Source organism: Gymnoscopelus braueri, assembly GCF_963280865.1.
Source record: "Gymnoscopelus braueri genome assembly, chromosome: 24".
In the NCBI taxonomy this organism is placed as follows: domain Eukaryota; kingdom Metazoa; phylum Chordata; class Actinopteri; order Myctophiformes; family Myctophidae; genus Gymnoscopelus; species Gymnoscopelus braueri.
The window spans coordinates 1,614,877-1,631,305 of record NC_137626.1 but is presented as its reverse complement, the minus strand read 5'-3'; the positions used below and the strand labels follow the sequence as shown (position 1 = coordinate 1,631,305).

The following is a 16,429-nucleotide window of genomic DNA, read 5'->3' as shown; positions in this document are numbered from 1 at the left end:
AAAGTTTGAATTGAATTGATTGAAAAACAAAAAAACTATCCATGAATTCAAGTCTCCATGGGGTGACTAAGAGATAGAGAAAAAGTTATTTTGGGGGTGAACTATCCCTTTAACCCTGTGACCTTGAGCCATCCCAGACTAGCAAAGTGTGTTGGAATTAGGTGGGTACACAGACTTACAGCTACGTTACGTATCTGTGTTGAGGCCAGGGTGTTCAGAGTGTTAATAAACACACTTACAGCTACGTTACGTATCTGTGTTGAGGCCAGTGTGTTCAGAGTGTTAATAAACACACTTACAGCTACGTTACGTATCTGTGTTGAGGCCAGGGTGTTCAGAGTGTTAATAAACACACTTACAGCTACGTTACGTATCTGTGTTGAGGCCAGGGTGTTCAGAGTGTTAATAAACACACTTACAGCTACGTTACGTATCTGCGTTGAGGCCAGGGTGTTCAGAGTGTTAATAAACACACTTACAGCTACGTTACGTATCTGTGTTGAGGCCAGGGTGTTCAGAGTGTTAATAAACACACTTACAGCTACGTTACGTATCTGTGTTGAGGCCAGTGTGTTCAGAGTGTTGATAAACACACTTACAGCTACGTTACGTATCTGTGTTGAGGCCAGGGTGTTCAGGGTGTTAATAAACACACTTACAGCTACGTTACGTATCTGCGTTGAGGCCAGTGTGTTCAGAGTGTTCAGCAGGGCTTTGAATCCTCTGGTTTTCTCCTCTGGTTCTTCCATCACCACTCTCTCCATCTCCTCCTTCAACTGGCTCAGCGTGCACGCTGCCCCCACACTCACACCTACACACACACACACACACACACACACACACACACACACACACACACACACGTGTGTGCACACACACACGCACGTGTGTGTGCACGCACGCACGCACGCAGGCATACAGACAGACAGACAGACAGACCACTTTTCAAACTGGTGTCCATATTGTGAGCCTGTCATTTTAAAAGAATATTTGAAAAACGTTCAGAAACCTTAAGAATGTAGAATTATAATAATAATTGCCAACAACAAAGTAGTAAAGAAAAAAAAGGTGAATAGTTGATGGTGTAATCAATTAAAATCTTAAAGGGATATTTCACTTTCAAAAAAACTTTTGGTCATTTTATCATCTACTCAGGCCTTTGTGAACCCCCCAGACAGTTTTTAAGTTGCTTGATTAATTATTTAGATATTTGATATTCATTTTATCGGACACGCCCCCTTCCTATACAAACCCATTGTAACTTCAAACTCCATTTTAACCATGTTAGATTCATCAAAAACACCCGTCCTTCGTTCTGGTGACTCACCCTGCCCTCCTAATGCTTGAGGGGGCCGTGTTTTTCCGATTACTTTTTTCATTTATTTTATTTACATTTTTTATTGTATTTTATTTTTTTCATTTTCCAAAAAAAATATTTAAAATAAATGAAAAAAGTAATTGAAAAAACACGGCCCCCTCACGCAATATATCCCTTTAAGTGGTTAATAGATGATGGGCTAGTTCATTTAGAGAGTGTCTTGGAACGTAGCAGTGAACCAATCTATGGTGTAGGACATTATTTCACCACTAGAGGGCAGTCTTTACTCATGTATTCAGGGCTGACTTCAAAGTCATAAGGATAATAAGGATAATTCCTTTTAACAGGACGTTCATGAAAGTCCTTGCGGGCTTGTTTCCAATGAGGGCCTGTGAGCAATTAGGGGTTAAGAGTCTTGCTCAGGGACAAATTTCATTTCATCGACACATATGCTGGCATGGCCTGGAATCGTACCTGGAGCAACCAGGGCCTCTGGCTCCCTAGGCGGGCTCACTAACGGGCTCACTAACCACTCAGCTATGGCCGCCCCCTCATATCATCTCACTGATGAAATACTGCCTGTTGTGTCAGATATGATATGATGGTACAGCTATTGTCTTTGTAAATGTATGACCTAAACTACTTACATTACTCAATTTAACTTATGATCCACATTTTAACTGCATTGTGACTGATGAACTGAATCTAACAACCTTACTACATCACAGACAGACAGACAGACAGACAGACAGACCCGTGTTGGTCCAGGTCAGAGTTCGTAGCTCAGAGATTCTTCCAGCATAAATGATCACGTCATGATGCTCTCCTTTTAACATCTTTGGACCTTCAGAGAGAGACAGACAGACAGACAGACAGACAGACAGACACATTTCAGAAAGCTCTATGAATTGAGTGCGTGGAAGGGCAACATAGGCTTTCTTGGGTTAAGTCAATCCTATTTAGTTGATCTTATATTTGAAATGTACGTTTGTGTGCTTTTTTCTGCAAACTTCTAAATAAAGTATTTCAATCAATCAATCAATCAATCAATCAATTGGTAAATAGTATGTATTCAGATTTTGAAGACAAAACATTGAGAGAGTGAATTAATGAGACTGACTGATTAATTGAGATGAACATGATGGGGAGGTGATAAAAACATTCAAACAAATACAAACACAGACTCAAATACAGTTCATCAGATGAATACACTTCACTGCTGACACTTGATTTTAAAATACCAGCAACTCAAATACAGCTGACAGCAGAAACATGCTGTATAATATGATGTATTTATGTCATGTTGTGCTTGTGTACCTGTAGTAGTGTTTCCCACCACCAGGGGGGCGTGTGGGTGTTGAGCTTTCAGCTGCAGCAGGTGAGACATTTCAACTGGAGATATGAGCTTCATCCTGACTCCTTGGAACTCCATGAACTCCTTCTCCATCATCTATATATACAACACATAAACTCCTTGTCCATCATCTAATCAACACGTGATCGTTTGAACACATGATTGAATTCATGTCAAAACAGAGTGACAGACAGACTTACCATGAGATGAGGAGGAAATATGAGATGCTGAGATGGATCCATCTGAAGCACGCGCACGCACGCACACACACACACACACACACACGCACACACACACACACACACACACACACACACACACACACACACATGCGTGCACACGCGCATGTACACAAAGTACAGAGTTCATGTTAATGAATGTCATAATTAACCGGTATACTTCATTTTAATACATGTTACAGTTAATGGTTATAGAAGTGTGTCTTATATAGTTAAAGGAGAATTTCGCCCGACGGTTTTCCAACCTTTCTTATGATGTTATGATATCCTAGGACCAGTGGTACAGTACAGACATGTCATAACTCCATAACGGGTCCGCCACAGTTAAAAACCCACGCCTATGGTCCTTGCTCTAAATCACGTATTTTAATAGCTTTGTTTGTTTTTCCGGGAGAGATCTGATGTTAATATTGTTACAACACAATGCAACGACTCAGTCTTTAATGCGCTCAACCGTAAGTCGCGCTTTTGCGACACTTCCGGTCGGGCGGACCCGTTATGGAGTTATGAGATGTCTGTACTGTACCACTGGTCCTATAGGATATCATGACATCATATTAGGTAGGATAACCGTCGGGCGAAATTCTCCTTTAATACATGTTACAGTTAATGGTTATAGATGTGTGTCTTACATCAGCTGGTAGAGTGTGTGTTATAGTTGTGTGCCTTAGTGTGTGTTATAGTTGTGTGTCTTACATCAGCTGGTAGAGTGTGTGTCATTCCATTCAGGTGAGTTCCATTCTCCACACAGCACCCCCTAGTGGCAGCTCCATTCTGACAGCACTGAGATGCCTTTTAAAAACAATTATTATCATTTATGTAACATCTAATTCGAACAAAACCCCTATTTGCCTGCGGGTGTCGCTGTTGAGGGATTTTCCTGTCAATCATCGCCTCTGCTCCGCCCCCCCAAAGGGGAAGGATAGGGGAGGGGAGGAGAGGGGGCGGGATTAATGGACTCTGACATCAAAGTCCACGGGCCTGTCACAGCACTTTTCTGAGCCTAATTATTCAGTAAACCCCAGACCACAGAAAATCTACTGAATGGTCAAAGTTCAGCTTTTTTGGGTGTTATTGAGGTCAGGAAAAAAAAAAGAATATAAATTTGATGTTGTGAAACCTTTAATGTTAAACACCTACCTGGTCGGTACATAATGTTGAACACCTACCTGGTCGGTACATAATGTTAAACACCTACCTGGTCGGTACAGAAGGTTTTGAATCCATCGATGATGGGTCTGTAGCCTGTGCAACGACACAGGTTTCCTAGAAGAGGAGGTCACAAGGTCACTGTAGTTATAAAATGAGAGGGGGAGACCGGGGACAAAAGTAACAGGGGGCAAAAGTAACACACTCAATAATTAGAAATAAGCTAGAGGGGTGAGACTTCTTGTGCACATGCTCAGTAGGGTCCTCTATCTGCCTATGGAAGGATAGAATGATCATTTCATCTCAGCAAAAGTTTTCAACAAAAAACAGATTTTGAGGTGTAAACGTAATTTTTTGAGTGTACAGTATTTTCCTTCTGCTGTCTAAAGATAAGATGTCAGCTGATTTAAACTTAGATGAATTGTATCTCTATGTTATTGGTCACAAATTAACATCAGCAGCCTATGCTAGTATAGGTATTTCTAGCTAGAATATGGCATTTTATCATGGTTGCAATTGTAACAAAGTGACCGGGGTCAATTGTAACAATGTGTTTTCAATGCAAGCAGACTTTTTGTCTGGGATTACATACTTTTATGTTAGTAAATGAACATATTTCACTAAATGTCACTACATTTCAAAGTAAAAATACATTTAAATAAAATAATAGCCATTCATTAGAAAAAACTAAATTGAAAAATAAAATAATTTGAATAAAATACAAGATAATTGTAATTATGTATATAAAACATTCGTAAGTAAAAATGTTAAATTATAGAAAATACATATTACTTAGTGATGTGCTTTTATTTGAGATAAAGTATGTTAATATGACTTATTTTTACAGTGTTACAATTGCCCCCAACCAGTTGTAACAGTCTATTTCAGAGTGCTGTACATGTGGACAGAGTCACCGCATGTGTCTCTGTTTCAGAGTGCTGTACATGTGGTCACAGTCAGTGCATGTGTCTCTGTTTCAGAGTGCTGTACATGTGGACAGAGTCACCGCATGTGTCTCTGTTTCAGAGTGCTGTACATGTGGACAGAGTCACCGCATGTGTCTCTGTTTCAGAGTGCTGTACATGTGGACAGAGTCACCGCATGTGTCTCTGTTTCAGAGTGCTGTACATGTGGACAGAGTCACCGCATGTGTCTCTGTTTCAGAGTGCTGTACATGTGGACAGAGTCACCGCATGTGTCTCTGTTTCAGAGTGCTGTACATGTGGACAGAGTCACCGCATGTGTCTCTGTTTCAGAGTGCTGTACATGTGGACAGAGTCACCGCATGTGTCTCTGTTTCAGAGTGCTGTACATGTGGACAGAGTCAGTGCATGTGTCTCTGTTTCAGAGTGCTGTACATGTGGACAGAGTCAGTGCATGTGTCTCTGTTTCAGAGTGCAGTACATGTGGACAGAGTCAGTGCATGTATCTCTGTTTCAGAGTGCTGTACATGTGGACAGAGTCAGTGCATGTGTCTCTGTTTCAGAGTGCTGTACATGTGGACAGAGTCAGCGCATGTGTCTCTGTTTCAGAGTGCTGTACATGTGGACACAGTCAGTGCATGTGTCACTGTTTCAGAGTGCTGTACATCTCTCCAGGACGGTGTTGTTTGGCACTATGTCCATAATGTGTCTAATATGGAAGGCATTAAGTCTACGTTCCTGCCGAGCCTAAAAAACCTTTGTGTTTAGGAAGGCCTTTTCGTGTTAAATTGTTGTGTAGTTACTGTCGGCAATATCCTTTTGTGCTAGACATTTAACCTTCTACGATTATATGTTTTAAATATGTATAGCACTCCGATTCTCTGTGACTGAAAAGTGCAATACAAATCAAATCTTTTATTATTATTACCTGTCAGAGATGGGTGTATTGTATTGTTAGGTAGGTGTTTACCTGTCAGAGATGGGTGTATTGTATTGTTAGGTAGGTGTTTACCTGTCAGAGATGGGTGTATTGTATTGTTAGGTAGGTGTTTACCTGTCAGAGATGGGTGTATTGTATTGTTAGGTAGGTGTTTACCTGTCAGAGATGGGTGTATTGTATTGTTAGGTAGGTGTTTACCTGTCAGAGATGGGTGTATTGTATTGTTAGGTAGGTGTTTACCTGTCAGAGATGGGTGTATTGTATTGTTAGGTAGGTGTTTACCTGTCAGAGATGGGTGTATTGTATTGTTAGGTAGGTGTTTACCTGTCAGAGATGGGTGTATTGTATTGTTAGGTAGGTGTTTACCTGTCAGAGATGGGTGTATTGTATTGTTAGGTAGGTGTTTACCTGTCAGAGCTTGGCGGATGTCCTCCATGCTGGGTTGAGGTTTGTTCCTCAGCAGAGTGTAAACACTCATCACCATGCCGGGAGTACAGAACCCACACTGAGAGCCATGAGCCAACGCTATACGCTCCTGACAGACAGACAGACAGACAGACAGACAGACAGACAGACAGACAGACAGACAGACAGACAGACAGGTTTCTGAACAGTAGACAGAAATGGTTCCATTCCATCTCAGCGAGGAGGACCAGTTACGTATATGAAGATAAAAGGTTGAAAAAGGGGTGTAGTGCTCCTTTAAGTGAAGCGTTCTCACCTGAACAGGATGCAGTTTGGTCCTGGTGCTGCCGATGCCTTCCACCGTTACCACGGCAACGCCATGCAGCGTGACGATTGGCTGGAGACAGGCGTTGACGGCGTAATGACTGAGGTCAAAAGGTCAGGGATATGGAACCACAGTTTATAAGCAGCATTATTAGTGGTAGGCCTACAAGTAGTACTGTCTGAAGCTCATGTTCCAGACAGTAGTATTAGGCCTACAAGTAGTACTGTCTGAAGCTCATGTTCCAGACAGTAGTATTAGTGGTAGGCCTTACAAGTAGTACTGTCTGAAGCTCATGTAATCTAGATAGTATTATTACTAGTGGTAGGCCTACAAGTAGTGCTGCCTGAAGCTTATGTTCTAGAAAAGTAGGCCAACTGAGACCCATTGTTATAGAGCTGACTGTCATAGCTCATAAGCCCACATGGACGTACATGTTATGAGTAAACGTATGCAGGAACCTGGTGCCCACGGGGCAGTAAGAGTTAAAAGGACTCCATAGGACTTTCTGCCCAGGGTCCCAACAGGGTCAAGAATCACCTCTGCTTCATAAAGGGCCCTGAAGCAGTCTGAGGCCCAGCTAGAGGCCCAGAGGCCCAGAGGCCCAGGGGCCCAGAGGCCCAGAGTATGAATGAGTATTTGAGGATACAGTAAACTAGAAAAAGTGCTCCTCGGAGCACAGGTCTCCACCAGGTCAGGTACTTATTGTGGCCTCCTGGTGGCGCTATAATAGGCCAATGTGAAAAGGGTGCCATTTATTCTTAGGTCTTTCACGGCAATCAGACACTGCATTCATGATTTGAGGCATTTTGTTCCAAAAATGTGTTTTGCTAAATTAGACCTGCTATAATAGGCTAATGTGAAAAGGGTGGCATTTCTTCCTCGGCCTAGTGGGAATGTGCGTGTGAAAATTCACGGAAATCGCAAGCTGCGTGCATAGTTTGAGGCTTTTTGTTCAAAACGGACCAATCCTGCAAACTTTGGAAGCCAACCATAGGCAATGAGGATGGAATATGGGAAATCGGACAGATTTGTGTTGATCACATGACTATAGAGATACTGTGTACCGATTTGCATGACGTTTGGATAAAATCTGTAGGAGTAATGTAAAAAAAAAGGGTTTTGCACAAATCGGCCTCCTGGTGGCGCTATAACAGGCCCATGTGAAAGAGGTTCTGAATTGGCATCCAGGGAGTGTGTGTGCACAGTTTCGGAGCGACCGGGCCAACGGTGCCAGAGATTAGCTGCTAACACACAGACAGGACGGACGGACGGACGGACGGACGGACGGACGGACGGACGGACGGACGGACGGACGGACAGACGGACGGACGGACAGGGGCGAAAACATACTCTCTCGCCATGCCTTTCGGCCTGGCGGAGACAATGAAGGATACAGTATCTTGTTGCTCAGGTGGTCGTATCTGGACAGCATGACGGTACAGGCTCCACATCCTCCACTCCCACAACTAGACTTAGTACCAGTTAAACCCACTGGAAATGATAAGCATGTGTCAATCATACAGTGACAGTGGTATGTCAATCATACAATGGACCTGAACAGAACAGAACAGAACAGAACAGAACAGAACAGAACAGAACAGAACAGAACAGAACAGAACACAAAACAGAACGGAACACAGAATACAGAGAACAGAACAGAACAGAACAGAACAGAACAGAACAGAACAGAACAGAACAAAAATCAACACAGAACACAGAAAACAAAACAAAACAGAGAACAGAACCAATTAGAATAGAACAGAACCAAATAGAACCAAATAGAATAGAACCAACTTCCTCTCCTCAGGTAGCCAACCAGCATTTCTTCTGGATCTGCATTCTTCTCAACGACCTGTCAGAAAAACAACAGAAAGAGAGACGCCGTTAAAAATAAATACCAAATCATAACTTCATACAACAGACATGAAATCATTAAAACACAAAAAGACTATAATAATCATCTCTGCCAGGCTGAAGGCAGCAGAGATGATGTTGTTTTCACCCCTGTGTGTGTGTGTGTGTGTGTGTGTGTGTGTGTGTGTGTGTGTGTGTGTGTGTGTGTGTGTGTGTGTGTGTGTGTGTGTGTGTGTGTGTGTGTGTGTGTGTGTGTGTGTTATTTATACAGCAGCTTTCATACACCAAGGCATCTCAAAGTGCTTTACAGAAACACACGATACTACAAATGTCTATACTAAATCCTAACAATAAAAAAAAAAAAAGTATGTTGCTATAATATCAGTGGTTCTCAAACTTTTTCATGTCAAGGACCACCCAAAATTACATGTATTTGGCCGCGGACCCCCATCTCAAAATATGTTGTTCCAGGGACCCCCCAGAAGCACAGATTTGAGATAAAAATGTTCACGTTAAAAATATATATATTCAAAGATTTGCACAAAATGTATGAGCTTGTAGATCTGCTATTTTTGAATAGCCAAAGTATAAGATAATGGTTAAAGTGGATACAATCTTAAAATGACAGATGCTTTCCATCTTAATGGGTTAAAAAGAGATAGAGATTATAATAGATTAAATTAAAATAAGATAAAGGAGAATACAAACACTCCCACCTTTGATAGAAGAAATAATAAAAAGTGACAGTAGAGCTCATTTAAAGCCAGACATACAGTATCTGTTCTCAGCCTGTGTGTGTGTGTGTGTGTGTGTGTGTGTGTGTGTGTGTGTGTGTGTGTGTGTGTGTGTGTGTGTGTGTGTGACTGTGTGTGTGTGTGTGTGTGTGTGTGTGTGTGTGTGTGTGTGTGTGTGTGTGTGTGTGTGTGTGTGTGTGCGTGTGCGTGTGTGTGTGTGCGTGCGTGTGCGTGTGCGTGTGTGTGTGTGCGTGGCTGTGTGTGCGTGTGTGTGTGTGTGGTGAGATCCAGACATCAGGTGAGTGAGAGATGGAGACAGAGATGAATTGAGCGTCACGCTGGTCACGTTGGTCACACTTTATACTGACATGTGTGACAGGTCTGTCTGATGACTGTCATGTGACCCCCCCCTCCCCCCCCCAAACTAAACCAATTCAACCAGAACATCCAACATTATTATAGAACATCCAACTTAAATCCATGCATTATTATAAAACATACAATGTGTTTTTCATTGACAAAGTGTGTTGACAACCGCGGCCATGTAGCTGAATGGTTAGAGAGCCCGGCTGCATGGGAAACCGAGCGTCACAAGTTCGATTCCAGGCCTCAGCAATGTGCCAAAGTTTCCCTGAGCAAGACACTTAACCCCTAACTGCCCACTGCTCCTGTTACCTGGGATACTAGGATGGTTAATGTACATACGGTATACCTCATTTCACTGTGTATGCTAATATACAGTCAGTGACACAAACCACACATGAGTGTGGACTAATATTATTGTCATTTCAACCTGTTCACCTGAACAATCGTACATTTGTGGATTAACTTCAGTGTGAAGCTTGGGACCAGCTCCATCATTACAATACATTCAACTCTTATAGAATCACAACCATTCAGTTTCTATGTTCCACATATCTGAACAAACTCTTATAGAATCACAACCATTCGGTTTCTATGTTCCACATATCTGAACAAACTCTTTTAGAATCACAACTAAACGTTCAGTTTCTATGTTCCACATATCTGAACAAACTCTTTTAGAATCACAACTAAACTTTCAGTTTCTATGCTCCACATATCTGAACAAACTCTTTTAGAATCACAACTAAACGTTCAGTTTCTGTTCCACATATCTGAACAAACTCCTTGAAAGCTGCAGGTTCTGCTGCAACTCTTAGTTCTAAATGATAAATCTCAGCTGAAAACCTCTGCATTTGCATTTAATTAAGTTTCATTGAGTCATTTTACAAATTGTACAGTTCATTTTTACTTCTTTATATTTTATTGTATTAGAATTATACAATAATTAGATTGATGTGTTTATCATGTGTTTCCCTTGCTTAATAATGTATGTAAAGTACATTGAATTGCCTTAATATTGAAATGTGCTAAACAAATAAACTTGCCGTGCCTAAGTATTTTCACCAGATGTTAGTCGATTTTTCACCAATTTGTCTCTTTTCACAGTTGATGATATTCCAAAGATATGGACACTAGGAATGTACATGGTCTAATACAGCATGCACATGTTAGGGTTCTCACTATTTCAACCTGTACCGTGCACACTGTAAATAATGTGCTCATTTATCTATGTGTAACTCTGAGACAAAGCCATTTTACTTTTTTAATTACTTTTCCTTTAAAAACATTTCAGTTGAATTTTAATGACATTTTAATGGTCTTGCTAGATAAATGTTCTGTTATGTGACGGTGTGCAAATGTAACCAACTATTATGTGAGAGTTCACAGATGGAACAACATGAGGTAAAAAAGAAAAAGGTCCATTTGGTTCCATCTGTACCCTCTCATGGTTAAATTAATGAATAATTAAATATTTTTACTTCTGAACTTCTGGTGCTGTTGCAGTTTCAAGGAATCAAGGCGATGATCCAATTGAATAACATCAAATAAATGAATCAAATAGCTTGATTCAAACAAACTAAAAACTATAACAAACAAATATGATTTCTGACCTTTTTCCCGTTGACAAAGAAGATGAGTTCGTTGGAAGGAGACATGATGACGCAGTGAGACTTATGTACAGACAGACAGATACGTGAGAGCAACATGTATTTATGTTAAGAGACACACCCACAGGACTGTCTGCCTGCCTGTCTGTCTGCCTGCCTGTCTGTCTGTCTGTCTGTCTGTCTGTCTGTCTGTCTGTCTGTCTGTCTGTCTGTCTGTCTGTCTGTCTGTCTGTCTTAGACCAGCTCGCGTCACATTTATCTCATCATTAATCTTATCTCACACACGAACACACGCACGCACGCAGGCACGCGCACGCGCACACACACACACACACACACACACACACACACACACACACACACACACACACACACACACACACACACATCACATGGGTTCATGCATGGTCACACGTTGAGCACAAAAGCCAATGTTACATCGAGGTGCAGTCTTCCTCAGTGCCCACAGTGCCCAGTCTTCCTCAGTGCCACAGTGCCCAGTCTTCCTCAGTGCCCACAGTGCCCAGTCTGTATTCCATTCATAAAAAAATCAAATGAGGTTTAATGGCATGAATAAAAACACATGTCTACATTGACAAAGCAAAATGTCAAACAAATCAACACCCCCCTCTCCCCCCCTCTCCCCCCTCTGTCTCTCTCTCTCTCCCCCCTCTCTCTCTCCCCCCCTCTGTCTCTTTCTCACACCCCCCCTCTCTCTCTCTCTCTCTCTCTCTCTCTCTCTCTCCTCTCTCTCCCCTCTCTCTCCCTCCCTCTCTCTCTCTCAGCTCTCCTCTCTCTCTCTCTCTTCTCTCCCCCCGCTCTCTCTCTCTCTCTCCCCCGCTCTCTCTCTCTCTCCCCGCCGCTCTCTCTCTCTCTCCTCCACCTCTCTCTCTCCCCCCTCTCTCTCTCTCCCCCTCTCTCTCTCTCTCTCTCTCTCTCTCTCTCTCTCTCTCCCCCTCTCTCTCTCCCCCTCTCTCTCTTTTTTTTCAATGTTTTAATTTGAAATGCTTTATTGGTATGATAAAACATGTTTTACATTGCGTATATTGTATGCAATGTAAAACATATTTATCATACCAATAATATGAATATGTACGATACATAAAACATAAAACAAGTCATATTCATAACATAACATAACATAACATAACATAACATAACATAACATAACATAACATAACATAACATAACATAACATTACATATACAGAGACAACAAGTGAATAACATACACCTTAACAATAATGAATTCGGCCTACAAGCAATATAATAATGAAAATGATTACTATATGAATAACAATGATATGCAGCAGTTAGTGACTTTGTTGGATGACAACTCTTCACCCCCCCCCTCCTCTCTCTCTCTCTCTCTCTCTCTCTCTCTCTCTCTCTCTCTCTCTCTCTCTCTCTTATAGCAGCAGTAGTGCGCATGCCCGGCAGTGCAGTAGGCTAGCTGGTTAGCATCATTAGCATCGTGTGGAGAAGTGAACGGGAGCACAGCCCCAGACCAGTGTTGCCATGTCTGCTTATTCTAAGCGACTTTGGGCTTGTTTTTCTGTAAAGTTGCTTGTAAATATTGGTGGTCTTGTTTTTAAAGTGTAGTTGTTTGGGCTTGTTTCTGGAAAAAAAATGAATAAATCATTGTTTAAACCAGTTCTCAAACATTTGCGTGTCAAGGACACTAATGTATTTCTCTGCACTGCAGACAAGAAAGAAACAAGCCATTGCGGCTTTTCTGGGCCTTTTCAATCCTTGTATTGTAAACTGTACCATGTGCTTTTTCTCTGCAGACTTCTAAATAAAGTATTCAATCAATCAATCAATCAATCAATCAATCAATCAATCAATCAGACCCCAAATGTTTAACTTTCAAATATGTTCCAAATATGTCACTTTTTTGTTTTCTCAAATATAGCAGATCTACAAGCGCGTTGTGAGCTTGTATATCGGCTATTTTCAAATAGCACTAATATAGTGAGGCCTTTCTTCATATTGAAGGTGTGTGTGAAGCCAGGAGGAGGACAGCTTGTAGATCTTCAATTTCAAAAAATATTTGTATGCATTTTAAAACTTGTGAAATGGGACATATTCTGCATAATGAGTACTTTTATTTTTGTACTTTAAGTATATTTTGATAACAATACTTTTGTACTTTTGTACATTTACAAAAAATACATTAAGATTAACCACTTCAGCCCTATTATATACATTTCAGACTTTTGAAAATAGCAGATCTACAAGCTCACAATGCGACGCATTGTGAGCTTGTAGATCTGCTATTTTCAAAAGATTTTTATACATTTTACAACTTGTGAAATGGGACATTCTGCATAATGAGTACTTTTACTTTTGTACTTGAAGTATATTTTAATACCAATACTTTTGTACTTTCACTCAAGTAAATTATTTAATCGAGGACTTTCACTTGTAACGGAGTATCACTACATTGCAGTATTGATACTTTTACTCAAGTAAAACATTTGAGTACTCCAGGCTGCAGCCTGTGACGTCATCACGGTGTGTAGAGCAGACCAATCCGCCGGCCGGAATTGCACGGATAGCAGAAAATGACGTAGCCGACGGAACCTTCCCTTTCTCCACCTCGGACTCAGACATCAGGAAGCAGCAGCATCATTCTGTGTGTCTCTGTCCTCCTTCTCGACCTTTAAACATAAACTAGTATCTATCAGCAGCTAAAAGGTAATAAGACTCTTCATTTAAACTAGAACACATGTTTACATCATGTTTAAAGCTCCTCCATGATGGACCAACGCACCATAAAAACCTTTAAAACATCCCGTCTATTGTTCCTCTGCACGAGCCCGTTAGCATGGCTAGCCTCCGTTAGCACGCTCTGTTAGCATGTCTTCACCGCCCGGTTAACACGGTAGCGTGCTAACGCTAGCTAGCCACCTTGGCTTTAGTTATGATTATGAACGGGTGGATATTATTAATAGTTCTGTCAGTTAACGGGTTTATTAATGTGTGTTTCTACACGGCGGTGTGTTATTAATGTGTGTTTATGTGTGTTTCTACACGGTGGTGTTAGTAACGGTGTAGTGGTTGGTGTTAGCTTAGCTTTAAATAAGCTAGCTTAACTCAGCTAGCTGGTGGAGCTAAGCAGCGCGTGGTTCAGACATAAGGTACTTATTTAGACCCTGTATTAATAAAGTAGTAGATCTACAACGCTTTGATTGGATGCTTAATGGATCATTAAGTGTCTACAGGCAGTTAGACCAGATATACAACCACTACTAATGAACTAGACTTTTTCAAAGGCTTTGCCTCCGTTGTGGTGACAAACTGGTGGTCCTCAAACTTTTTTCCTCCATGGAGGACCCCCCTGTGTGTGTGTGTGTGTGTGTGTGTGTGTGGGGGGGGGGGTTCAGTTGGTTGAACTCATTTAGCTGTCACACAGAGCAGTGGTTCTCAAACTTTTTTCATGTCAAGGACCCCCAAATTGACACTTATTAGCCCCGCGGACCCCCATTTGAAAAGATATGCCCAAGGACCTCCATAAGAGAAGATTTTTTACGGCTCTAGCAGTGATTTTCGACCATTTTAATTTCAAGGACCCCTCAGTTTGACATGCATTAGAGGCTACGGACCCCCATTTGATGGCATTTCTATCTCTGGGACCACAATTTATAATGTAAAATCTATTTTAATGTAACTCAGAGAGTGTACAAATGGAACCAAACGGACCATTTGGTTCCATTTGTACACTCAGAGTTACAGGCCCATAAGGGTCCATTTGGTTCCTAACTTTATCATCTAGCTGGGGACCCCCTCAAGGACCCCTGGGGGTCCCCGGACCCCACTTTGAGAACCAATGACATAGAGTGTGAGGGTCCCTGGAGGACCCCACACTGCCATACACGATAGATAGATGTATGTATGGATGGATGGATAGATATGTATGTATAGACAACAGACAATGTATAAATTAATAACTTTAAACCGTGTCTGATTGAACACATGCTTAGTGTGCTGGATAGTTACCAGTGGTGCAAAGTAACTAAGTACATGTACTCAAGTACTGTACTGTACAATGTTGAGGTATTTTTTGTTACCTTACTGGAGTATTTACAACTTTCAGTACTTTTACTTCTACTCCACTACATCTCAGAGGCAAATATTATACTTTTACTCCACTACAATTTTTTTGAAAACTTTAGTTAGTTTGTAGATTTAGATTATTACAAAACATACATTAACCACTTCAGCCCTATATATGTCTCAGCCATTTGAAAATGGCAGATCTACAAGCTCACAATGTGTTGTGAGCTTGTAGATCTGCTATTTTCAAATGATTTCTATACACTTTATAAGGAGTACTTTTACTTTTGGTACTTGAAGCACATTTTGAATTCCGGACTTTTGCTTGTAACAGAGTATTTTCTACATGGCAGTATTGATACTTTTACTTAAAGAAACAAGGCAACAGAATGACCTCATGCACCGTAGAGAGAGAGAGAGAGAGAGAGGCCCGTGCTGGTCTAGCATCAATCACAGTTATGATGATCAATGTAATGTCATTGATCACATGTCTATCTGTTCATATCTATATATAGATATATAGACCATAACCACAGAGACGTATGGTACTTTTTATCCACTACTAAAGCAAAGCTGTAGGCATTGGGGGGGAAAAAACCTGCATCTTATGCACTGTAGAGGCCTAGTGGCCGGTCTAATAGCATCATGCTAACACTAGTCTGTATAATGACATCATTCTGGGATTAGTTCTGTATTGTGTTCAAAACATCCATGTTTATATATTAAACACAGTGTGAATGGTTTAAACAGGCCCGTTATTTATCAATCTGTTATTTGATGACATTAATATAGGTGGTGTTGTAGCTCAAAGCACATGCAGCAGCACACCTACTGTCCTAGCATCACTCCCACTGCCCTTTAAAGCCTGCTTTATAGTACTCATACTTTGTGTGCTGCTCCGGCCGTAAAATAGCAGATCTACAAGCTCACAACGCGTGTTGTGAGCTTGTAGATCTGCTGTTTTACGGCCCGGAGCAGCACGGGCACACACACACACAGCTATGAGTATAACTCTGCACTTAAATCACAGCCCTGGTCCTCCATTCAACATCCTTACACAGTAAAACCCTGTCCTCATCTAAAGCTGCAGTCTGTAACGTTTTAACTATTCTACCAAGGCTAGTGGCTCTCAAACATTCTGATGTCAAGGACCCCCA

At 41.3% G+C, this 16,429-nt stretch overlaps 2 protein-coding genes across 2 annotated transcripts in view; one reads left to right on the top strand and one right to left on the bottom strand.

Annotated features, from left to right (window-relative positions):
* aox5 (aldehyde oxidase 5) overlaps positions 1 to 11,262 on the bottom strand; it is a gene marked incomplete at both ends in the record, with an annotated part of 46,862 nt that extends 35,600 nt beyond the window's left edge. The window contains 8 exons of the mRNA XM_080421996.1: positions 600 to 793; positions 2,636 to 2,768; positions 4,110 to 4,177; positions 6,332 to 6,458; positions 6,645 to 6,753; positions 8,048 to 8,144; positions 8,448 to 8,505; positions 11,218 to 11,262. Of these exons, the coding sequence (XP_080278122.1) occupies positions 600 to 793; positions 2,636 to 2,768; positions 4,110 to 4,177; positions 6,332 to 6,458; positions 6,645 to 6,753; positions 8,048 to 8,144; positions 8,448 to 8,505; positions 11,218 to 11,262 (831 nt within the window). The remainder of the gene's footprint in view (positions 1 to 599; positions 794 to 2,635; positions 2,769 to 4,109; positions 4,178 to 6,331; positions 6,459 to 6,644; positions 6,754 to 8,047; positions 8,145 to 8,447; positions 8,506 to 11,217) is intronic.
* Positions 11,263 to 13,791: 2,529 nt separating this feature from the next.
* The window catches only part of LOC308080958 (eIF5-mimic protein 2-A), a 29,002-nt gene continuing 26,364 nt past the window's right edge, over positions 13,792 to 16,429 (top strand). Inside the window, exon 1 of the mRNA XM_080423099.1 lies at positions 13,792 to 13,913. The gene's annotated coding sequence lies outside the window, so the exon portion shown is untranslated. The remainder of the gene's footprint in view (positions 13,914 to 16,429) is intronic.